At 43.8% G+C, this 25453-nt stretch overlaps 1 protein-coding gene across 2 annotated transcripts in view; it reads right to left on the reverse strand.

Annotated features, from left to right (window-relative positions):
* PPFIBP2 (PPFIA binding protein 2) overlaps positions 1-25453 on the reverse strand; it is a 157708-nt gene that overhangs the window by 112530 nt on the left and 19725 nt on the right. For both annotated transcript variants that reach the window (XM_021717324.1, XM_008067521.2), the window contains exon 2: positions 7403-7501. In XM_021717324.1, the coding sequence (XP_021572999.1) occupies positions 7403-7466 (64 nt within the window). In that variant the 5' untranslated portion in view covers positions 7467-7501. The remainder of the gene's footprint in view (positions 1-7402; positions 7502-25453) is intronic.

Raw genomic sequence — 25453 nt, forward strand, 5'->3', positions numbered from 1 at the left:
TTTTAAAAAATGTGGTACATATACACGATGGAATATTATGCAGCCATAAAGAAGAGCAAAATCATGAACTTCACAGCAAACTGGATCGACTTAAAGAGTCTACAATACTGAGGGATCTTTCACAGAAGCAAAGAACTGAGTATCACATGTTCTCATTCATAAACGGACCTTGACAATTATCATAATACTGTAAGAAAAGGATTGGCAGTAGCAGGACACTGCCGGGAGGGGGCACACCTCATCAACAAGGGTACCTGCATGATGAACATTTGTATACCTAACCCTGAATTGTACTCCACATCTTTAAAATAAAAAAATTAAAAGTTAAAAAAAGAAATAAAATTAACAAGAAATGTGAAAATAAATAATAGTTCTAATCTAATTAACTATTTTAAATAAAATATAATGGCTACCTTTATGCTAACAAAATGAAAGCCTCAGTAAAACTGCAAAATTTCTAGAAAAATAAAACTTGCCAAGACTCAGTTATAAAGACATTAAAATCTGACTGTCTAAAACCATTTAAAAAGAAAATTCTTCAACAAGAACACAGTAGGTCCACAAGGTTTTGAAGGTCAGTTTCTGGCTGGGCTCGGTGGCTTAGCCTATAATCCCGTGCTTTGGGATGCCAAGGTGAGCAGATTGCCTGAGCCCGTGGGTTCGAGACCCACCTGGGCAACTTGGCGAGACCTCATCTCTACAGTAAATCAAAAAATTAGCAAGGCATGGTAGCGCTCGCCTGTAGTTCCAGCTACTTAGAAGGCTGAGGTGGAAGTATTGCCGGAGCCCGGCAGGCGAGGCTGCGGTGGCCAGGAGTGGCCACTGCACTCCAGTCTGAGCAACAGAGTGAGACTCCAACTCAAAAAAAAAAAAAAAGTCAGTTTCTATATCTACAACTATAGCATGCATATGTGTATCTGTGTGTGTGTGTGTGTGTGTGTGTGTGTGTGTGTGTGTGTGTGTGTGTGTATTTTATTTATTTATTTAAGTCAGAGTCTCAACTCTGTCACCCAGGCTAGAGTGTAGTGGCATGCTCACGACCACCACAGCCTCAGGCTACTGGGCTCAGGCGACCCTTCCACCTCAGCCTTCCAAGTAGCTGGAACTATAGGTGTGCACCACCATGCCCAGCTAATTTTTTTGATTTACTGTAAAGATGAAGTTTTGCCATGTTGCCCAGGCTAGTCTCAAGCCTGTGGGCTCAGACAAACATCTCGCCTCCGCCTCCCACAGTGCTGGGATTACAGGTGTGAGCCACTGTGCCCAGTCAGCAAATATTTAAGAATGAAATAATTCTATTCTTACCCAAACTCTTTCAGAGAATAGAAGACAAGGCACACTCTTGTAAAGGAGTGGGAAGTGTGGTTTACTATCATGGGAAATGCGGAATGATGGCCGTTGAACAGCTGATGCCCCCGTGAACCCTTTTAACCTTTTTACACAAAGGGCAGTCTTTGACAGCTCAACTCTTACACATCCCTAAACCTCCACCCTGACTTTCTTCTAAGTTAAAGTCATAGCAGGGCTCTTCCAACTAGCTATAGGAAATAGGCAAGTTCAGGTCCTACTACTCTGTTACTGATGACTGCGATATGCTGATCAACCTCAGAGAAGTATTGGACAAGATCAATTAAGAACTGTTCAGAGCATGGGTCATCATCAATCTTTTTTTTTTTTCCTTTTTTTCACCATTAGTCTTTAACACCACAGCTGACATCATTCACAAGCCAAGGTGAAGAACTTTGGTCTTGATCAGAACTTTCTCTGTCCCCACACAATCTTTTTTCTTTTTACAAACCCAGACACTAATCAGAGTTGGCAGAAAGGCCCAGCAACCTCTTTAATGTTATAAAACAGACTCCTTTTAACTATTCCTCCTCAATGAGTACAGCTTGTAGATAACTGTATGAGTAACCTCCTGCACAGCAAAGGGGAATAAGTGGCCCTTTGTGTTCTGACAACACGGCTGTCTGGTCCTGTGCCAGAAGTGACCTGACAGAGTAACCACTGAAACTGTGAGTCTACAAATTAAGTCCTATGCAAAATTAGCACTTGTGGCAGTTGCTCTGGGCCATCCAGAGGGATGTAATTACAATACATAGTTCAATTTCAACTGTCAACAGTGTAATTCAATTATAGTGTTATTTGCAGGCAGAATCGCAGGGACTAATCAGGAAGAAGACAAAATCACAGGCTAACATCCTACTGAAAACTATAACTATGATCTTTTATATTAGAAACAAATTATTACTGACATGAGTCTTGAGGACTTAACAGTCACCTCTTCCTAATTCTCTAATATAAAATTTTGGGATCCCAATCAAGTACAGTCACACTGGGGATTTACCCGTTCAGATCTCAAGAATTCAACTTTATAAGGAATTTCATTTAACAGTCCTACTTCTGCTTACAAGGCATTTCTTTTTGTACTTACAAGAACCAATTTCTATCTCTCACACTTCCCAAGCTACTGGCAACCCTGAGATGAGGGTCATCACATTGTAGCTCTGGAGGGGAGTATTTGCCACTGGTACACTAGGATGTCCTCTCAGAGTATTCCTGGTCTAATTTTTTTTTTTTTTAACAAGAGTATTAAATCTTCTGCATTGATTTCATGGATGAAGGAAGGGGCCAACACTTTTTTGTACTAAAGAATTACTTACATAAATACTGATCTTACATGCCTAAAGCACAATCTTGAAGAATTTTGAAAAGTAAACAGTAACCTAACATACTGTACAGTAATTAATAAGGGAAAATTCGTTGTTATATAGTGTTTGGATTATTAATGATCATTATTGAATACATTGCATCCATTTTAGTAGGAATCTGTGTTGTTTTGTAGACCTGGTTTCTAATTGGGGAGTACAGGAAGCCCTTACAAATTTCTTCCATTGAAATAAGTGGTAATGGCATTTTCAAGAAGTGAGAGAATACAGCCTTTGGCTAATAGTTTGAGTACATTAACAGATGCAAAAGCAGTTGTGTTTTAGTGGTGGTGGTGGCACTGCTTGACATCATTTAATCTCAAATTAATAAGAGAATATAAGAGTGGAAAATTTAAATGTTTACACAAAAATATCATTTCTGCAGGATCAGTGGTAGCATCATGTGGTACCATTTTTCAAAGTTTATTTTAGCTGTGCCATCCTTTAGGCAAAGAAACCCTTGCTTGGAAGGAATAATGTGTAAGAGAGATAGAACAAAGCCTCCCTGCCTGAGGGATTGTGAGCAAGAGCAGGAAGGTATCCTCCCCTGAGTTAACTTTTTCTCCTATAGACAGCCCCACACATCAACATAAAACCAACTCAGGAACAAAGGGAGCCTGAAGAGACTCAGATGGCCCTGGACTCAAATCTCAGCACTGTGATCTTGGGTGGTAAAAATAGTGATATGCACACCAAAATCAACAGGACAAATAATAACATATCAACTGAGTACTTTCTAAGTGTCTTATTTGCATTAATTCAACTCTCACAATAATAGTATTATTACCACTATTTTATCTATACGGAAACTGAGGCTCAGAAAAATTAAGCAATTTGTCCAAAGATCCCACTGCCAATAGTAAGTAGGTGAGCTGGGATTCAAACCCCTATAGTCTAACTAAATAGTCCACATTAATAACGACAAAAGTTCCTAAACTCTTTGGCCCAGTTTGGCCTAGTCATCTTGAAAATAAGAATGGCATTAACAATCTTGAGAGAAAGTGTCTTGAACAAAGGCATTCAATAATGATCATTCTTTTCATCAAGAATAGCATAGAATATATGCCCTTGAGACACTCTAATAACCTCAGTGTTGAATTATCTGTCAAATAGCTCCTGTCAAATGTCTACATAAGTCAATTACTACTAAAAGGATGGTTCACAGGACATTCCAACTACTGAGTATTCAAAAAAAAAATAGTAATTTATTATTCCAAAAGAATCAGCCAAAGGTACAAAAAGAGAAAAAATAGATGAAGTTCAGTATACAGCCAGATTGAGGATATATACTAAATACCAATAACTGCCTCTTAGCCAATGAAAAGGAGATCCTAGTTACAGAAGTAAATAAAATATACATGTGACAAACTATTTATTAAATGCCTATATGTGTCACAGACCAGTCGAGGCACTGGAGATACAGCAGCAGAGCCTCTGCCTCATGGAATGTACATTCTGCTGCAGGAAGCAGAAAATAAACAGAGACAAATATGAATGTAATAGGTCAGACAATGACAAGTGCTATAAAGAAGTATGACCAGGATATGAGACCAGACAGTGACGTGGGGATGCTATGTTAGATACGGTCAAGGAAGGCCTTCTAATATGGTAACATTTCAGCACAGATCCGGACTGAAGGGGAGCTTTCCAGGAGGAGGGATGGCCAGCACAAAGGCCTGAGACACCCAGTGAACGTGGTGAAAATGAGATAAGCTGGGGGATGGGAAAGAGATGCAGTCACAAGGGCAGCAAAGGCCAGATCACATTACAACCTTGATGGCTACAGTGAGGACTTTATACTTTCTCTGGAGGTAAGAAGCCATCAAAGAGTTTTGGAGAGAGGAGTGATATGACTTAATTCATATTTTAAGTCTTGCTCTGCTGCTTTGTGGAAGACAATTTACCCAGAACTAAGCATAGAAGCAGAGACCAATCGGGAGACAATCTTTCAGACCCCAGACAACTCTAACAGTGAATATACATATAAAAACCACAAAACTGAGCTGGGTGAAACAAGGACTTCAATAAATGAGAACTCTCCTGTGTCCCTAGAAAAAATTCACCATGGTAAAGATATTTTGTCTCTCATTAATTTATTTAGAGTGAACATTTTTAGTGCTTGTTATGTGCCAAGTGCTGTTCTAAGCACCTTACATGTGTTAACACAGATGACCCTTTAAGGTGGGTATTATTATTGTTCCCATTTCAAATATGAAGAAACTGAGGCACAGATCATGCAAGTGATCTGACTATCAGTATTTCTCTATACCAATCTGCAAAGAATGCCTTGGAATGTCTTTGACTTTCTCTCTACAAAATTCCCACACCTGCTCCAGACAGAGAAGCCCAGGGAGCCCTTCTAGATAGAAACTTCCAGGATGGAAGACTAAGGAAATTGAAGTACATTGTATCCGAAGGTTAGAAGAATACATCTTCTGGGTTCCACACAGGGCTCCTTCCTCCACTTCCATCCCAAATTCTCAACTGCAGACCCTGGGCCAAGGAAAGGTCTTGAGGATCCAGTCACATAATCTCTCAGAGACAAAAGAAATTTTGTCAGAGTCTCTGTCATTTTAGGAATGACTGTGTGGAGAAGTTAGGAGGCAGAAAGAGACACTGATTCCACATAAGACTGCCTTCTTTAGAAGGTGTCTCATACATCCCTCAAAGGCTCAATATTGCCAAGATGTCAGTTCTTCCCAACATGATCTAAATAGATTCAATGCAATCCCAATCAAAATTCCAGGAAATTTTTATGAACATTGAAAAACTGCTTTTCAAGTTTATAAGAAGAGGCAAAAGACTCAAGCTAGTCAATACAAAATTGAAGGAGAAGAACAAAATTGGAGGACTGACACCACTCAACTTCAAGACTTACAATAAAGCTATAGTGATCAATACAGTATGGTATTGGCCAAAGATAGATTAGACAAATAGATCAATGGAACAGATAGGGAGCTCAGAAATAGACCCATATAAATATAGTCAAATGATCTTTGACAAAGGAACAAAGACAATACAACAGAGAAAAGATAGTATTTTTACTCATCCATCCACAACCTTCCAAGACCTCTGTCAGGAGCTTGCTCAGAATCTTCTCCCTGTTCCTTGGCTGGAAGATCAGAAGTGCTGATCATCTCAGCCATTCTGAGGACCTGTCTCTAAGGCTTTTATCACAATGCATGTGAGCCCCTGGGAGCTTCCAGATCAGGCTGTCTGAAAGGATTGCTAAGAAATCCACTCTCAGCCGGGGTCGGTGGCTCAGCCTGTAATCCCGCGCCTTTGGGAGGCTGAGGTGAGTGGATTGCCTGAGCCCGCGGGTTCGAGACCCGCCGGGGCTGGTGAGACCTCATCTCTACAATAAATCAAAAAATTAGCTGGGCGTGGAAGCGCGCGCCTGTAATTCTGGCTACTCGGAAGGCTGAGGCGGAAGGATTGCCGGAGCCCAGCAGGTCGAGGCTGCGGTGGCCAGGAGCAGCCACTGCACTTCAGTCTGGGAGACAGAGTGAGACTCCGACTCAAAAAAAAAAAAAAGAAATCCACTCTCTTGACTGTTTCTTCTCAATAAGGCATCAGAGCCCCTAACATAGAACAAGACATCCCAATCTATGGAGTCCCCGAAAAGCAGGACATTAGGCATGGCCTCCCAAAGGTCCTCTGTTCGCCAGAAAATTAAGAACATGACAGATGATAGCTAGAATCCATTACAGTGCCACTAATAATGTTGAAGAAGCTGCAGGAAAAGCAACCTCTCCCACTCCCAAGCTCAAATACCCAGAACGCTGTGACTCAGCTGTATCTCTACAATTGGAAAGAAAAGTAAATACCTGAAAAGGGGCACTGTCACATACCCTGTGCACTTTCTATGATCTAGCCACATGCAGCCCAGTGCCTTCCTCCCCCAGGTCCTCCAGCCATAGCTTACGCTATGAGGAGAAAAGTCCCAAAGAAGCACACCCAATCCACAAATAAGGCCACTGAATCATATCAGACAAGGAAAGAAAACCAGAAGCCTTTTAGAAAGATTTCCAGTGACAGGTTTGTTATAACCAAAAGGGACTTCTGGTTGTCTCCACAAAGAAGTGAATCAGAATAGCTCACTTTCCAATTAACTACAGTTTTGCCGGATCTTTCAGAAGAAGTCCACTCCTGGCTAATGCAAACATTAAAACTCAACAGTTGAAATGAATAAAAAACAATATGGTATGAAGAACATTCTAATTATGAAGTGAATCAGTACAAACCTGCCTCCCATCTCTGAAGCACACTGGAGACAAGCTGAAGTGAGTTGACTCACTTTGCCTATAGGTGGCAAAGTCTGCTAGGTTTCGAGTTTCAGCTCAGTTACAGTAAGCCATGTTGTACTCTGAAGATGTTACAATAGAATCAACATCACCGAACCCCAACTACCTCTCAGTCAGGAGCCAAACTGAGACAGCTGTCTACATGCATATGGTACTTCATACTGTCTCAACAGAGAACTAAACTGTCACTCCTGATCATCACAGAGTTCTACAAGCTTGTGCTTTACAAAAACGAGAAAAAGAAGAGAGATGACACATACAACAATAAGTCTAACAAGAGTGAGTCTAACAGGAGGCTTCTCTCTACTCCAGTAAAACATTAAAATGAGACAGAACACTTTCTGAAATGTGGAGTGCAAGGCCTCTGTCGTGGGGACTCCCTGAGCGTACCTGCAATGATCCCGTCCATTTGCTCTAGAGCTGCTTCCAGCACATGGCTCGCCTCAGAAGCCATGGCTCGCTTGCCTGCTTATTCTCCTCCTCTTCTTACTGAAAGTTCAAATACAGAACAAAGGAAACATTACAGAGAGTTCCACATATGCACACAAGACCGCAGAACCCTTTAATTCGGTCATCATCACACAATGCACTTTCATAAGAATCCTAGTAGCAGACGTGTAGTTTCTGCATTCCCATGGCCTTTCCTTCCTGGCACAAGTGCTCTTTTTCCACAAATCTTTAGCACATGGTCCCATTCACTTCTGTAATGGAAAGTCACCAAAGCGCTCCAGAGTCACCTGTAGCAGCAAGACAGAGATTGTTATACCTCGCCACAACAACAGTCCCATGCAATGCTTTCCTTGGGCAGGTGCAATCCAGGCTGAAAGGCCTCAACTGCTACTTCTACTCCTCCAACTGGGCCAGTGTACTCTTCCTAGGAAGTCCACGGGCATGATGATGCAGAGAGAGCACTTTCCCGGCAACACTGTAACTGACCATCTTCGAGCCATTCTACCCAGCACCATTCAGGGTTTAGAATCTCATCCTCTCATGGTTGAAGAATCTCCAAGGATAAACATTAGGAGAGTCCAGCCACTCCTCTAATGCTGAACTACCCTCTAATGACCCCATTTATAGCAAAAGGGAACTGCCCAACCTCCTCCAATACTCCAGGATAGCAGCTTCCCTTTCTGGACATCTCTGCCTCTTAGAAAAGTCTATAGATTAAACTGTCTTCCTGCAGCCTTTTCTAGTTTTTCTTTAAACAGAAAAAAAAAGTCTTTTTTTTTTTTTTTTTTTTTTTTTTTTTTTGAGTTGGAGTCTCACTCTGTCGCCCAGACTGGAGTGCAGTGGCCGCTCCCGGCCACCACAGCCTCGGCCTGCTGGGCTCCGGCGATCCTTCCGCCTCAGCCTTCCGAGTAGCCGGAATTACAGGCATGCGCCACCACGCCCAGCTGATTTTTTTGATTTATTGTAGAGATGAGGTCTCGCTACCCAGGCGGGTCTCGAACCCGCGGGCTCAGGCAATTCACTCACCTCAGCCTCCCAAAGGCGCGGGATTACAGGCTGAGCCACCGAGCCCGGCTAAAAAAAAGTCTTTTTTAAATAGAGATGGGGTTTCACTATGTTGTCCAAGTAGGTCTTGAGCTCCTAGTCTCAAGCGATTCTCCCACCTTGGCCTCTCAAAGTGCTGGTATTACAGGCATGAGCCACCATGCCTGGCCTCCTCTCATTTTCTTGCTCGCCAACCCTCCCTGGGTAACAACAGCACTTAAAATCCTAAGAAGAAACTTAGCTTATGTCTGTAAACTGGGAGCAGGAGTCCCTGCTTTTTTCCTCACTCAGCAAAACCTACACATGTGCCTGATGGATGTGCTGTGAACAGAGGCATGGCTCCCATGCCCAAGCACAGCACAGATCAGGAAATAGATGGTTCTGAGAGTCCCTGCTAATTTTCCTTGTGAAGTGAGACCTTTGGAGTAAAGACAAGAAAGTAGGCGTCATACAGAAGTAGCTTTAGGGATGGTATGGGGAAGGATTTCAAGATCATAAAGAACCACAGTAGACTGTCCAAGGCAGTACCAATTAAATTCACTGGCTCTAGAGTCACCTGAGTTCAGACCCAGCTCTGCCATGTACTATGTCATCTCTAAGCCTCAGTTTCCTTATCATAAAATGGAGATTATGGCATCTAACTTATAGGATTGATGTCATGATTTATGGTAATTAGGATTTCATGGAGAGTGTTCAGTACATTCCTTGCACATAGAAAGTATTCAGTATATATTGGCTATTTTTAAAAAAAATGAGATAACCTCAAGAAATATTTTTGTCAAAACAGCCCAGATGAGGCTTATTTCTAATGTTTTATTATTACTATTTTTTTTTTTTGAGACATGGTTTCACTCTGTCACCTAGGCTGGAGTACAGTGATGGGATCCCAGCTCACTGCAGCCTCAACCTCCTAGGCTCAAGTGATCCTTCTTCCTCAGCCTCCCAAGTAGCTGGGACTACAGGCGTGCACCCCTATGCCTGGCTAATTTTTGTAGAGATGAAATCTCTTTATGATGTCCAGGCTGGTCTTGAACTCCTGGGCTCAAGCAATTCTCCTGCCTCAGTCTCTCAAAGTACTTGGTTTACAGGTGTGAGCCACCATGCCAGACCTCAGATGAGACATTAAACAAAAATAGAATAGGCTCAGGGAGGGAGAACCTAAATAATCTCAAGAGGCTGGTTCATTTGGAGAAGGTAAGTAAGAATGGCAAAGGAAGCTAAGCAACTATGTTTGCGGCAGGGTGGGGGTGGGGGGGGGCGATTCACAGGTTCCAGAAGCAGATGTCCAGCCTGGGGGACTGAGAGCCACAGAGACCCACTGTGAGTTAGATTAGGGGGAATGAGAATGGAAGCTCATAGAGGTCAGGAAACCTCACTGGCACTCAGGGCCCTGCTGGAGGCCAGACAAAGCAACAACAGGAGCAGAGCTGCTCCAGCGTGAGAAGAACAGCCCAGACTGCCACAGAGCAAACATGGAGTGGCAATCTCAGGGTCTAAATGGAAGCCAGCTTGGGTGGGGATAAAAGAGGTAGCAGAAAAAGGGGAGGTAGCAGAAGGACGGTGATAATCAGATTTCCACCTGGACATTAAAAGTTGGAAATAGGCCAGGCACGGTGGCTCAAACCAGTAATCCCAGCACTTTGGGGGGCCGAGGTGAGAGGATTGCCTGAGTCCACGAGTTGAAAACAGCCTGGGCAACTTAGCGAGACCTCATCTCTACAATAAATCAAAAATTAGTCAGGTATGGTAGTACATGCCTATAGGTCTGGCTACTTGGAAGGCTGAGGCAGAAGGATCGCCTGAGCCCGGCAGGTCGACCCTGGGGTAGCCGTGAGTGTGCCACTGCACTCCAGCCTGGGGGACAGAGTGAAACTCTGACTCAAAAAAAAAAGAAAAGTTGGAAATAATTCCTCCAAAAACTTCCCACTGCTCTTAGGGAAAAATTTCAAACTCCTCACTGTGGCTTTTGGAAGAGGCACTCAGGACCTAGCCAGGCCATGCTCACCTTTCCCTCCCATGGCTCCTCATGCTTCAGCAACATTGGTCTCCCATTTGTTCCCCAAACACCCTGAGACCTTTTCCTCCCCTGCAAGTTTACACCTACCAGCCCCCTGCCCTGAGCTCTCTCCCTAGTTCTCTGCATGGCAGATTTATTCTCATCCTTCATCTCCAAGGCATCTTCTCAGAGAGGCCTTCCCCCACACATCCTCCACACAGCAGTCATTTTGAAGCACAGCACTTCCAAAGTATCTTGTCCATGATTATTTCCTTGCTCACTGGTCACTTTTTCCAGAGGCAGGGGGAAGGTCTCTGTCTGCCTTGTTCAGCCCTAGGTTCCCCTATGCCTAGCAGAGTGCCTGGCACAAGGAAGTCTATGCATAAACACTGTGAATAAATGGTTGGACCCACGCAGCCGACATTGTGCTGGGTCCTGGGGGGATATTAATACACCAGGCCTAGTTTCTGCCCTCAAGGACCACACGGCCTAGTGAAGACTGAAGTACGAACAAATAATTATGACACAGTATGAGGTGTGCTGATAGAGAAAATTATGGAGTTTCCTTGGGTCTTGAAGGACAAGTAGGAGCTTTCTCAGGAGGAGGAGGTGCTGTTCCAGGCAGAGGGGGTGGTGTACAACAGGCAAGGAAGCATGTAGGGGCAAGATTTACTTGGCAAAAGTCAAAATGGTTAACGAGACTGTACAGGAGCATCCAGCTGCTCAAGATGAGTCAAAACCTTCCATGGAATTCACATAAGTGGGACAAGGGAAATTAATGAGAGGAGCTTGGAAATCACACCTACTACCTCAGGGGTCTGGATGCCAGTGCCTAACAAATCAGTGGCCTCAACTGTAAACACAAAGGAGATTTTTTTTTTTAGTATCTTTTTTTTTTTTAATTCTAAGGATGTGGGGTACAATTCAGGATTAGATATACAAATGGTCACTGTACAGGTAAAGCTTGGGCCTCTCTTTGACCCCCACTTTGCCTGGTTTGAGATCAGGTACACTTATTGATGAAGTGCCCCCCCCACCTCCCTTGGCAGTTTCCCTCTATTGCCAATCCCTTTTTTATAGTATAAGGGTCTGCTTATGAGTGAAAACAGGTGGCACTCAGTTCTTTGTCTCTTTTTTTTTTTTAATTTTTATTATAAAGGTGTAGGGTACAATTCAGGGTTAGGTATATAAACATTGATCATGCAGGTACCCTTGTTGATAGTTCTTTGTTCCTGTGATAGATCACTGAGTATTATAGACTCTAACTCTATCCAAGTTACTGCGAAGTTCTTAATTTTGTCCTTCTTTAACAAAGGAGATTTTTAAAAGGAAGATCTCATCTTAAGCAGCCTGGACACACTAATGAACTATGACTGGCCTCATTTGGGGCCTTAGTATCTGGGTCGAAGGAGGAGGAAATTAGAGAGTATTAAGCCCAGAGGGTCCAGGCTGTGTCCCCTTGCAACAGAAGGGCCATAAAAGAATACCTGTAAGCCCTTTGCCCACTGGTGAGTTTGTACTTGGCAAACAGCAAGCTGGGTGGACCCGTGGGAGCTGGCCTGAAGTGAAACATGAGTCAAAGGTGTACCTATTCACAATGCATGACTAGCATCAGAAGCTATGACTCCTTTCGCCTACTTGTTCTCCTCTTCCTCATCCTGAAAATTCAAATACAGGACATCTGTAATCCCAGCACTTTGGGGGGCCGAGTTGGGAGAATTGCTTGAAGTCAGCCTGGGCAACACAGTGAGACCTCGTAGCTACAAAAAAATAAAAATTAGCCAGGCATAGTGGTGCACAACTGTAGTCCCAGTCACTTGGGAGCCTTAGGTGGGAGGACTGCTTGAGCCCAAAAGTTTGAGGCTGCAGTGAGCTATTATGCCACTGCACTCCAGTCTGGAAAACAGAGCAAGAACCCATCTCAAAAAAAAGACAAAGGAAAAATTACAGAGAGGTTCACATATATACGAGACCACAAAACCCTTCAAACTCATCATACAATGCACTTTCCTAAGAATCCTAGCAGTTGATGTGTAGTTTCTGACAACTCGGTAGCAGTCAAATGGAAGAGATGTAGAGCTAGGTACTAGGCATGAGGGATTCATGGAGATTCCCCAGCTTCTCCAGGGGCGCCACGCCCCCAGCATGTCCATGTGCTCACCAGCCCTGAAGTTCTCCAAATCCCTTCATGGAAGTTCCATTACAGAGGTATGACTGATTCAATCATTGGTGACTGACCTCAGTCTTCAGCCTCTCTCTCCCCAGAGGTAGGAGGGTAGAGGTTTGGGAGTGAGGCTGAAAAGTTCTAACCCTCTACTTATATGGGTGGTTCCTCAAGTAACCAGACCATCCTCCAGGGCTCTCCTCATCAACATAAACTCAGGTAAGGTTGAGTTTATAGGGCTTATTATGAATAACAAAAGCTGATCCTCGTCTGTGCTAGGAACTGGGAAGGAGATATATATAAAATATATTTTTTATTTTATTTTAAAGATGTGGGGTACAATTCAGGGTTAGGTATACAAATGTTCATTATGCAGGTACCCTTGTTGGTGAGGTGTGCCCCTCTTTCCCCAGGCAGATTCCCACTACGGCCAATCCCACTTCCCTGCCCTGCTCCCGGCAGTTTCCTGCCACTGCCAATCCTTTCCTTATAGATAATTGTTCAAGGTCCACTTATGAGTGAGAACATGTGATACTCAGTTCTTTGTTTCTGTGAAAGATCACTTAGTATTATAGACTCTAAGTCCATCCAAGTTGCTGTGAAGTTCATGATTTTGTTCTTCTTTATGGCTGCATAATATTCCATGGCGTATATGTACCACATTTTTTTATCCAGTCCTCTTTTAATGAGCAGCATGGTTGGTTTCACGCTCTTGCTACTGTGAACAATACTGCAATAAACAAATGTGTGCAGGTATCTTTTTTAGAGTGATTTGAGTTCTTCTGGGTATATACACAGCAAGGGGATTGTGGGATCATATGGAAGGTTGATTTTTAGATCTTTTAGGAATCGCTACACTGTTTTCCACAGAGGCTGGTTTACACTCCCACCAACAGTGTAGAAATGTTCCCTTTTTGCTGCATCCTCTCCAGCCTCCGTTGTTTTTTGAGTTATTGATGATAGCCATCCTGACTAGAGTTATGTGGTATCTCAGTATAGTTTTAACTTGCATTTCTTTGATGACTAGTGAAGCTGAGCATTTTTTAATGTATCTGTTGGTGCTTGTATGTCTTCTTCTGAGAACTGTCTATTCATATCTTTTGCCCACCTTGTAATGGGGCTGTTTTTTTTTTCGGTACATTTGAGTTCCTTGTAGATCCTAGATTTTAGGCCTTTGTTGGACATACAGTTGGCAAATATTTTTTCCCAGTTTGTGGGCTGTCTCCCTGCTCTCTTGATGGTTTCTTTGGTTTTGCAGAAACTTGTCAGTTTGATGAGGTCCCACTTGCCTTTCTTATCTCTTATGGCATGGGCACTTGGGGTTTTGAGCAGAAATTGGTTGCCAGTTCCAACTTTCATAAGGGTGTCTCCTGCATTTTCTAAGGTTCTTATGGTTCGAGGTTTTACATTTAAGTCTTTGATCCATTTAGAGTTTATTTTTGTGAATGGTGATAGGTAGGGATCTTGTTTTAATCTTCTGCATATGGTCAGATAGTTTTCCTAGCACCATTTACTGAATAGGTTCTCCTCTCCCCAGTGGTTGGTGGCGGAGGCTTTGTCAAAGATGAGTTGGTTGAGAAATTGAGGTTTTGCTTCTGGAATCTCTATCCTGTTCCACTGGTCTATATGCCTGTTCTTGTAATATCAGGCTGTTTTGATCATTATAACTTTAAATAAAACTTAAAATCTGGAGCATGAGGCCTCCTGCCTTTTTTTTTTTTTTCCTGAGGATTGTTTTGGCTATTCGTGGTCATTTATATTTCCATATGAATTCCTGTATTGTCATTTCCAGTTCTGAGCAGAATGCTGCTGGTAATTTAATGGGTATTGCATTAAATCTGTAGACTACCTTGGGTAGGAAGGACATCTTAACAATGTTGATTCTTCTTCCAATCCATGAGCGTGGTATATCTTTCTATTTGTTTGTGTCATCTTTGACTTCTTTGAACTGTGTTTTGCAGTTTTCATTGTAAAGGTCTTTCACGTCTCTGGTTGGGAAGATGCCAAGGTATTTGATATTTTCCTGCCTATTGTGAATGGAATTGTGCTTTTTATTTGGGTTTCTGTTTGTTTATTGTTGGTGTATAGAAATGTGACTGTCTTTTGTACATTGATTTTATACCCTGAGACTTTGCCAAAGTCTTTTATCAGTGCAAGAAGGTTTTTGACAGATTCTCTTGGGTTTTTGAGGTATAGAATCATGTCGTCTGCAAAGAGGGATAACTTACCTTCCTCTTTTACTATTTGGATAACCCTTATCTCCTTCTCTTATCTGATTGCTCTACTAGGACTTCCAAAACTATGTTGAACAGGAGGGGTGAAAGTGGGCAGCCTTGTTGTGTTCCGGATTTCTGGCGAAATTGTTCCAATTTCTCTCTGTTTAGCAGTATGCTGGCTGTGGGTTTCTTGTAGATGGCTCTTACTATTTTGAGTTATGTTCCATCTATGCATAGATGTTTGAGGATTTTTAATCAAGAAGGGGTGCTGGATTTTATCAAAAGCTTTTTCTGTGTCCAATGATAGAATCATGTGGTTTTTGTTTTTACATCTGATGATGTGTTTACTTACATTTATGGTCTTATGAATGTTGAACCAGCCCCCGCATCCCAGGGAGGAAGCCTATATGGTCATAGTGGATAATTTTTGAGAAGTGTTGCTAGCATCTTGAAAATTTTAGCATCTAAGTTCATCAAGAATATTGGCCTGTGTTTCTCTTTGTTAAGTCTTTACCTGTTTTGGGTATCAATGTGATGTTAGCTTCGTAAAATGATTTGGGGAGAGTGCCATCTTTCTTGATTGCCTGGAATACTTTCAGTAGGATTGGTATCAGTTCCTCCTTGTATGTTTTGTAGAATTCTGCTGGAAAGCCATCTGGTCCGGGGCTTTTGTGTGTGGGTGTGTGTGTGTGTATGTGTGTGTGTGTGTGTGTGTGTATGTGTGTGTGTGTGTGTGTAGTAGTTTTCTTATGACATAGTCAAGTTCCTGGATTGTTATTGGTCTATTTAGTGTCTCAATTTCTTCTTGTTTCAACTTGGGGAGGTTGTGTGATGTCAAAAAGCCCTCCATTTCCTTTAGGTTTTCAAGTTTGTATCCATATAAGTGTACACAGTAGTCTCTGAGAATCTTCGGGGTCATTTGTGACTTCAACTTTTGCATTTCTGATTGTGTTTATCTGTATTTTTTTTCTCTCCTTTTCTTGGTCAGTCTAGCTAGGGGAACATCAATCTTGTTTAGCTTTTCAAAGAACCAGCTTTTGGTTTCATTGATTTTTTTGTATTATCTTTATGTCTTCTATGTCCCAAATTTGGGGTTTTATTTTGGTGATAGAGATGTATTTTTTATCACAGTCCCCCACTTATCCTCAGGTCATATGTTCCAAGCTCCCCAGGGGAAGCCTGAAACCATGGACAGTACTGAACCCTACCATATACAGTGCTATGTTTGTTCCTGTACATACAGACCTGATGAAGTTTAATTTATAAATTAGACACAGTAAAAGATCAACAACAATGAATAATAAAATAGAACAATTGTAATAATACATTGTAATAAGTATATGAGAATGTAGTCTCTGTCTCTCAAAATATCGTAAAGTACCTCAAGTGATTGAAACCAAGGAAAGCGAAACTGTGGGTAAAGGGGGACCCACTGTACATCACAGATCCCAGAGGCAAACGTGACCTCTGATGACATGGATGTTCAGTGTCTTTCACATCTGTTCCTTCCACAGGGTCACAGCAATTCCCTGGGGAGTTTGGGCTCATCAGGGATATGGAGTTGAAGCCCACGAAGCTCCAGAAACAACATGCCAGGAGGCCTCCTGGAGAGGAGTACAGTGAAGAGACCAGACAGCATCCGGAAGAGGCAATAATCCAAGAAGGCTAGGAAGGAGGGCCAGAATCCAGGCAAAAGTCCAAAGGGACAAGTGAAAAGTCAGAGTGATGTCGAAGAAGATGGTGGAGAGCACATCCTAAATTATTTTGCCTACCAGTGAGAGGGAAGCTACAGCAGCAACTCAAGAGCCTGACACAGAATGGACAACAGAAGAATGAATAGTGTCCATGGGGACTCTCATGAGGTGTACCCAACCAGCCAAGAGAAAAAGGAGTCGGCACAGAGAAGGACATTGCTCTTATCGTGTTCAACATAGTAACAGTTGTTATATTGGACAAAACCTGCTTCATTCTCTCTGGACACTTTTAACATAGCTCTGCATTTGACCCTGATGAGCAGGCAGGTTTCTGATGTTGAGAGATTGTCTCATTCCAGCCACATTCTCTGATGTTGAGAGACTGTCTCATTCCAGCCACAAAGATAAGGCAGGATACATTGTTTAAGAACAGAAGAGTAAGGCCCATCCGTTATTCATCCATCCTTCACTCACAAGCCTCTGTGGGTGCTGTCATCCTCCTATCTGTGGCAGTGTCTGGGGCTGGGGTTCCTGCTAATTACAGGGCTTTAACATTTTCAGGAAGAAAATGACCCCCTTAGCTGTAAAAGCAGCCAAATGAGGAAGGAACAGCAATTTTAGAATGACAATGCATGATGACAGATGTTACAACCCTGTGAGCTGCACCATACAAAGGCCAGTTTGGCATCTTGAAGTTGATGAGGGAGAAAGATCTGTATGTTTTCTAAAATTTAGTGAGTGAGTCACAGTTGGCCATCTATCATCTAGTATGTTCTGAGGTAAACAGTGATTTAGATACTATATTAACTGCCTTCATGTTCAGCAGAGGAGAATCAGAAGTAGGCAGGAACCACTGATTAAGGTACGTCTGGGCAAGTAAACCTTAACTTATCCCACCCACACTGAACTGCAAGCTTCCATTCCATTTTCTAAACTACCCTTCTCTCAACAGAAATAGAGTCGCAATCGCTGCTTGGAGCAAGATCACACAGCCCTGGATGCTGGAATGAATTAGGAACAGACCTGGGAGCCTCCCCTACCACCTGCTCCTCCAGGGTCTCCTGAGCCTTGGAAACAGCTGAGCCTACAGCTGGGACCTGACTCCTCAACAGCTGCCTCAGGACAGAGGCTGACGTGCCTGCCTAGAAGGCAAGGCCTGAGAAAGGAGCTCTCAGCTAAGAACCCCCGACCACCACCACCACAGAACTTGGTTCATCTCCAATCTTTCCTGTCCCCGAATAGTGAACAGGCAATAAAAAAATATCACCATACCACAAGAAACCAAAGTCTTTCCCCCATTACTTTATGGGCTTCCCATAAGCACATCTGCTCTTAAATGATCATTTTAAGAAATATCTTGTGGCTGGGTTCTGGTGGCTCACAGCTGTAATTCCAGCACTTTGGGATGCTGAGGTGAGAGGATTTCTTAAGCCTAGGAGTTCAAGACCAACCTGGGCAACATAGCGAGACCTCGTCTCTACAAAAAATAAAAAATTAGCTGGGTATTATGACACAAGCCTTTAGTCCCAGCTACTGTGAGGCTGAGGCAAAAGGATCACCCGAGCCCAGGAGTTTGAGGCTGCAGTGAGCCATGATCATGCCACAGTACTGCAGCATGGGCAACAGAGTGAGACCTTGACTCAAAAAAATAAACAAACGAAAGAAAAGAAATACCTTTTGCGATAACTAAGCTTGAGAGATAACCTCTTAAAAGACTATAAGAAACTTACCTCTGTAGTATAGTGGAGCAAGAAGCCATTTACAGCATTTAAAAAAAAAATAGCCAGCGCAGTGGCTCATGCCTGTAATCCCAACATTTTGAAAGGTGGAGGTGAAAGGACTGCCTGAGCCCACGGGTTTGAGTCCAGCCTGGACAACTTGGCAAGACTTCGTCTCTACAATAAATCAAAAAATTAGCCATGCGTGGTGGTGTGTGCCTGTAGTTCCAGCTACTTGTAAGGCTGAGGTGGAGGGATCACCTGAGCCCAGCAAATCAAGGTTGCGGTGGCCATAGGCATGCCACTGTACTCCAGTCTGGGCTACAGAGTGAGACTAAGACTCAAAAAAAAAAAAATATATATATATATATGATAAACATAGTGGATCATACCTAAACATCTAACTTAGCTGCTCACTAAAATAACAATAGAGGAATTTGCTTTTAAAGATATAGGCTGACAAGGATATGGAGAATGCAATAGGAGGCAGAAGGGGGGTGCCAGGTTAACAGCTGTGCAGCGATCCCACAAGGGCAGCCGGTCCAGAGGCTCTGGGAGGAATTTCATCAGTAATATGAAATTGACAGAATGTCAGATGCATCTGAACATCTGAAGAGATTTATATAATTAGTGAAGAATTTGTTTAATTCAATGATAAGAAAATAGAAAACCAAGCAAATGACAAAAGAACTCCATGGAAACCGAAAGGTAAAAGAATCATAGTCCTTACAAGGAAACACTGTACACTGATCTTACCAAAAATGCTTTGACAGAATGACAGAGGATGGAAAGTGCTTGTGGGTGACAGGACAGAACTGGAAAGATAAATCCCATCTTATCGAGTGGCAACTCATAAGTCACTACACAATGACAACCAGAAAAAAAAAATATAAAAGTAACAGAGCAAGCATTTTTTTTTTTAAGTTAGAGTCTCACTCTGTCGCCAGGCTAGAGTATAGTAGCATGCACACAGCCACCCCAGCGTTGATCTGCTGGCCTCCAGTGATCCTTCCACCTCCAAGTAGCCAGAACTACAGGCAAGCACTACCAAGCCCGGCTAATTTTTTATTTATTGTAGAGATGAGGTCTTGCCAAGTTGCCCGGGCTGGTCTCGAACCCATGGGCTCAGGCAATCCACTTGCCATGGCTTCCCAAAGTGCTGGGATTACAGCTGAGCCACCAAGCCCCGCCACAAGTATTTTTTAAAAAGAGATACAGATGAAAATGCAGTACTAGAAGAATTCTAAGTAGCTGTATCTGAGGAAGAACAATGGGGTGGGTAGGCGGTGAGATGATGTTTTAACAAATTATGGATAATTATTTGACTCGAAATTGTGTGACTACATAGTGATTAAAATTAAAACAATCAAAAAGATGAAAAGAGATAATATCTATGGTGTGCCAGGCACAGTGCCAGGATTCAATTAATGTGTGCTTCTGTCTCCTCTTTAGTCACCATATATTGGGCAGGTAACTGTTAGCTACTTGCTAAGGGTTTATCCAACATTATCACACTTAATCCTCAGACACCAATGAGGAATTATTCTCCCCTTCCCTCCATTACAGATGAGAAAACAGATTAGGCAGCTTGCTCAAGGATGCACACCCTTCTCCTTCCAGTTCTTCCACTTTCCTGAGACAGGAACCCCTTTGGAGGGTTTTATGGGTAGGGATGACATGATCTGACTTAGCTTTAGATTACTCTGGCTGCTGTTTGGAAAACAGACTGCAAGGGGCACAGAAGTGAATACTGGAAAATCGCAAAATAGATAAAGGTGACTTGGACCATAACACTTGTGATAGATGTTCTAATTCCTAATACACATTAAAGGTAAAGCCAGTAAGATTTACTGAAAGATTAGAACAGGCATGAGAGAGAGGAGTCAAATAGGCCTGTAAAGTTTTTGCCCTGAACTGGAGGAATGAAGAAGGCTGCAGGAGTAACAACATGGAGTGTCTGGGGGTGAAATCAGAGAGAGGTTTTGGAAATTTTCAGCTTACGATGACTATATGCAGCACTCTGGGAGTTAGAGGTGGGAGGACTGCTTTAGCCCAGAAGTTCAAGATTAGCCTAGGCAACATAGTGAGACCTTGTCTCTACAAAAAAAAAAAATCAAAAAATTAGCCGGACACAGTGGTGCATGCCTGTAGTCCCAGCTACTCAGGAGGTCAAGGCTGCAGTGATTGTCTTAAACCAGAAGGTCAAGGCTGCATACCACTCTACTCTAGCCTGGGCAACAAAGTGAGACCCTAACTCAGAAAAAAAAATGAGTACAGACACTTAGGAAGATATGCTAAGTAGTCATTTGGAGATAGCAGTCATGTTTAGAGAGAAATCTGAATTGGAGATACCAATTTGGGAGTCATCTGCATGAAGATGGTATTTAAAGCAATTACATGAAGTGACTTAAGAAGTGGTGTAGATAAAAATAGAAGAGGCCCCAGAACTCTCTGGAACACTCCAACATGCAGCCATCAGGGAGAGAAGGGACTGACACAGGAAACTGAGAAGGAACAGCCAGGAGAAGTGCGAGTGGTGCCCAGAAACCCAGGATAAAGGTTGGTGCAGTGGGCATGCCAAACGCTGCTGAGTAAGACCAGAGCACGCCTTCTCTCCAAACTCATATAAGTGGTGATCTCATCTGCTCCCACAGCCTCACCTGCCCCTGCATTACCTCACCCTCAATGACTGCAACAGCTTCCTGTGGCCCTCCTCCAAGCAGCCCTCACCATTCACTTTGCAATGAAAATTCATCTATTTCAGCAGTCCTCGCTCTGGTGTTGGTCAGAATCACCTGGAGAGCTAATCAAGCAAGAGTCCCAGTCTCCTTTAAGTAGAAGAGGGCCTGACCTTTAAAACTGACTGAGCAGTTCAGGTGATTCTGAAACAGATCAAAGTTGAAGTACTGATGGAGTGCAAACACTGCCCTGCATAGGACCCTTCTCTTTAAAAGGTCCCAGAGGTTCACCACCAGCCATAGGGTAGAATGCATGGCCTTTAATCATACAGACTCAGTCTACTTGATTGCAACTTTAACTTCTACCATACATACCTCTTGGTAGATATCTGCCCCATCCCAACCAAATACCTCATCATTGGTGGACTGTTTCTAATTGTTAGCTAACCGGTGCACCTTTTATGCCCATGCCACCAGCTGTCCCTGCTTAACTCCTGTCTTCCTGTCAAGCCAACTCTTTTAGGAAACTGTGCTACATCCCACCCACCCAATGGGATCTTCTCATCTTTTCTGTCCTGCAGGAAACGGATGAGAGCAGTTGTGCAGACATCTCCCTGGCAACCCTGCCATGTGTTTGAGTTCCTGTGGAATCTTCTATTCTGTAAGCAGTGGAGAAATGCTTACAGATTTATTGATAAAATAAATTGATGCACTGTCAATGGAAAACTAAAGCCTAGAAGATCATAGGGGCTGGGGGTGGGCGGGATCATAGGGGTGGCAGCTTTTGCTCCCCCACCCTTAACCCCTCCCACTCCTGACACCCACCTCTCTATATATATTCTCTTACTGGGTAGGCCCCATCTGCTCCCCATTTCCACCTCAGTGATGCCACCATGGTCACCAAACCAGAAACTTGGGAGTCATCCCAGAGTCTTCCCTGTTCTCACCCACATCGAATCAGTCACCAGGTTTCATCCAGTAAAGTCTCCTTCTTCATTCAATCTCAGATCTGTCCCCGCACCTTCACCCTCCCTGCCATAATCATCTCCCATCAGAATGAGTACACTGGCATCCTAACCAGTTTTTCTGCCTCTGGCTTCACCCCTATATCCTCCACTCATCTTCCACATTGCTGCCAGGAGGATAAGTGTATTTATTTCACAAATCTCACTAAGGTTCCCCAGCACTTTCACATGGCCTCGCCAGCTTCCTATCATCCAGGCAACAAAGGGATGCCTGGGGACCTGGAGAGGAAGCTAAGGACCCATGGAGTAGATAAAAGCGTGAGATCTGTAGTCAGACCTGCACTCAGATCCAAGTTCTTCCCTTCGTGAGCTGTGTTCCTGATAAGTTCCTTAACACCACTGGACAAAATTATGAACTTCGCAGCAACTTGGATAGACTTAGAGGCTATAATACTAGGTGATCTATCACAGAAACAAAGAACCGATTATCACATGTTCTCCCTCATAGGCAGACCTTGAACAACTATCGTAATACTATAAGAAAGGGATTGGCAGTAGTGGGAATCTGCCAGGGGAGGGCGGCTGCAGGACTGGCAGTAGTGGGAAACTGCCAGGAAGGGTAGGGGGCACACCTTATTAGCAAGGATACCTGCATAATGAACATTTGTATACCTAACCCTGAATTGTACCCCACATATTTAAAATTTAAAATTAAAAGAAAAAAAGAAAATACACACATTGTGGGATTCACGCCTGGGTTGTAGTTCACAATCACTGGAGTCATCATTCTCTCTGCCATAGCTGGCTCCTGCCCTGAGCAACAGCCAAGCTACCATCACCACTCTACTTTTGAATCTGGGGCTTCCTCAATGTGTAACATTTTAGCTGAAGCCCCTCATTTCACCAGCTTAATTCCCATTCCTCTTTCAAGGCCCAACTCCAGCATCATCCTCTCCAAAGATCTCTCCCATCCCCTAGATGAAATTGACTTCTCCTGACTCAGTTCCCCTCGCCACCCCCATGACAGACCTCTGTAGGGCACTTGTGTCTAAGTGATACGCCCCTCATAGGCAAGGTTATGTCTCTGACCCCAGAGTTCAGCTCTTATTGCAAAAGGGAGAAAATGGAGTAAAGAAATCACTGGTCTACACTGGCAAGGCCTTCCAAGGGTGGCGGGCCAAGTCATCATCACCTTCTTCCAGGGGCCACAAGCTGCACTGGCAAGACCTATATAGGATAAGACCCCACAGGATAAGGTCTGACAGTGAAGAGGAGGAGCAGCACACCCGGCCTGAGAAGACAGCCCCTCAGAGTAATGGCAGAGCCCAGAGACACTGATTTTGTATCCCGAGGAAGGACAAGGCCACGAGTGTTAACTTTCCCTCAGGACAGAGGAGCCAGACGTGGCAAGATATCCTGTCATGCCAAAGGAGTCATAGCAGGACAGAGGAACCAAGCTGCTGAGAAAGTTGCTATCAGAGTTACTGAATATCTGAGTCTAAAAAAGGGGAAGAGGTGGAGCTTTGATTTCTTTTGTCAATGAATAGAAGCTTATGTAGCCTAAGAGAAGCTGAAGAGGAGAAAATAAAAGAATGCCATTGAAGGTGAACAAGCACACTTAACTGGTCCCCACCTAATCATGGCGTCCATAATTCCTAATCACTAATGTTTAAACCTTAACAGAATCAAAAATGTCTTGCACTCACAAGGCTTCTCATTCCCCCCTAAACATCCCAGATCAGGCTGTTCTGATTAGTCAGTCAGTTAAGCAGCTGAAGCCAGCGAGGGTCAAGGTCCATGGGATTTGTGGAAAGGGCGCTAAACCAAGGTGCAGGCTGGCAGTGTCGGGTGGTGGCAGGGGACAAATGCAGTATTTCCTGCCTGGCATCTTTTTCCCACTATACCAGGTTAGTGAGTTGTATGCACCGGGCATTCGTAGCCACTCCCTGTCAGGTGAGATCCAGAAGAGCCTTTAGAACATTTATGCTCTACCAAACTCACTGAAAAAATTCCTTTTGCTTTCTGGTCCTTCCATTGAAGGCCCAGCCTAAGTCCCATCACATGTTCCTGCTTCACCACCGACCTCCTTTGGCACAGCCAAGCCCAGATGCTTCCACTTAAGCACTTACCCAAAATGCTCAAGCCCTTCTCACCAAACCGCAGCCCTTTAAGCAAGGCTGGGATCCCAAACAGCTTTTCCAGCAACATGTAATGACAGCAGGGCACTCAGTCACAGAGCTGAACACCCTCCTCTAAAGAGGGCAAAGACAAGCACAAGGCACTGTGTGACCTTACCTCCAGGTGACTGCCACGAGGCCAGATTCCCTTCCAGCCTAGCTGTCTCACAGTCTCAGAAGCAGAAGTGACATCCTCCTCCTACTGGAAATGACAAACTTCTTAAGAGAAACACCAGCCCCACAGACATGAGCATGAGACACAGCTGAGCCCAGCCCACAGGGAGGAGCACGGGGTCTGGCCAGGAAGCGGGTGTGAGTCTGAGGTTCTGATGGCTCACACCCAAACAGCACATCTGACCTTTTGGGCTTGAGGAACACTGACAAACTGATGTCGAGTTTCTTTCCATGTCTTTGCTTAATGTTTTCAAATGCTTGCCTCACCTTCCTCTGACTATTCTCATCTCCCACTTCTGCTCCTGATATTCTGCACCCCACCTCCCCAAGCTGGCCCCTTTCCCCATTTTGAGGACTAATCATGGTAAACAGGCCACAACAATTTCAGTGACCAAGGGCTTAGATTTAATCTCAGGCCTGCCAATGGTTTGGGAAGATGTTAAAGGTCAGACAGTGCAGGTACTCCAATGAGAAGGATGGGGGAGGGAGGAATCTGTACCTTTGGAAGGAGGTGGGAAGCCAGACAGCATCCAGGGAGCAGAGGACCCCCAGCCCCTCATCAGTTTGCCCCTTAGTACACCTGTGTCCCCATGGGGATGGGGCCCACTGCAGGCACTTAGAGAACTTGGGACGGAAGTTTCTTTTCCTTCCTTCTGAGAGGCTCAGGAAGAGTGGGTCTGAGAAGTAAATGTAAATGACAGTGTACCCTTCGAGGATGAGAAATGAAGGGCCAGGACTAGGCAACAAGCAACTCACATGCTCTAAGATCCAGATGCTGCCCCAGCCCTGGCCACACAGCCATCCACAATAGACTAAGACAACAGCAAATTATTTGAAGGATGTGCAGTAGCCACCTGTCTGCAAAAATCCACCTGCTCTGGAGGGTCACGGCAGGTTTCCTGCCTTCTAGGACAAGCTGCTGCCCCATGAAAAGACTGACCTCATTATTTCATTGAATCTTCATGGCATATTATAATGTGAGGGATATATTATAATGATCAGCCCTGTGAGGGACATATTATAATGATCAGCCCCATTTTACAAAGATATAGCTCTGTGGCCAGAAAGCAGGGATAGAATGACAGCAAATGAGGCTGGAACCAGCTTGGGAAGGGTTTCTCACCTCCTCTCACCCTTAGAACATAGCCTGTACCCATCAGGCAAC

This window comes from Carlito syrichta, unplaced genomic scaffold (assembly GCF_000164805.1).
Source record: "Carlito syrichta isolate Samal-C Ts95f unplaced genomic scaffold, Tarsius_syrichta-2.0.1 Scaffold309682, whole genome shotgun sequence".
Lineage (NCBI taxonomy): Eukaryota > Metazoa > Chordata > Mammalia > Primates > Tarsiidae > Carlito > Carlito syrichta.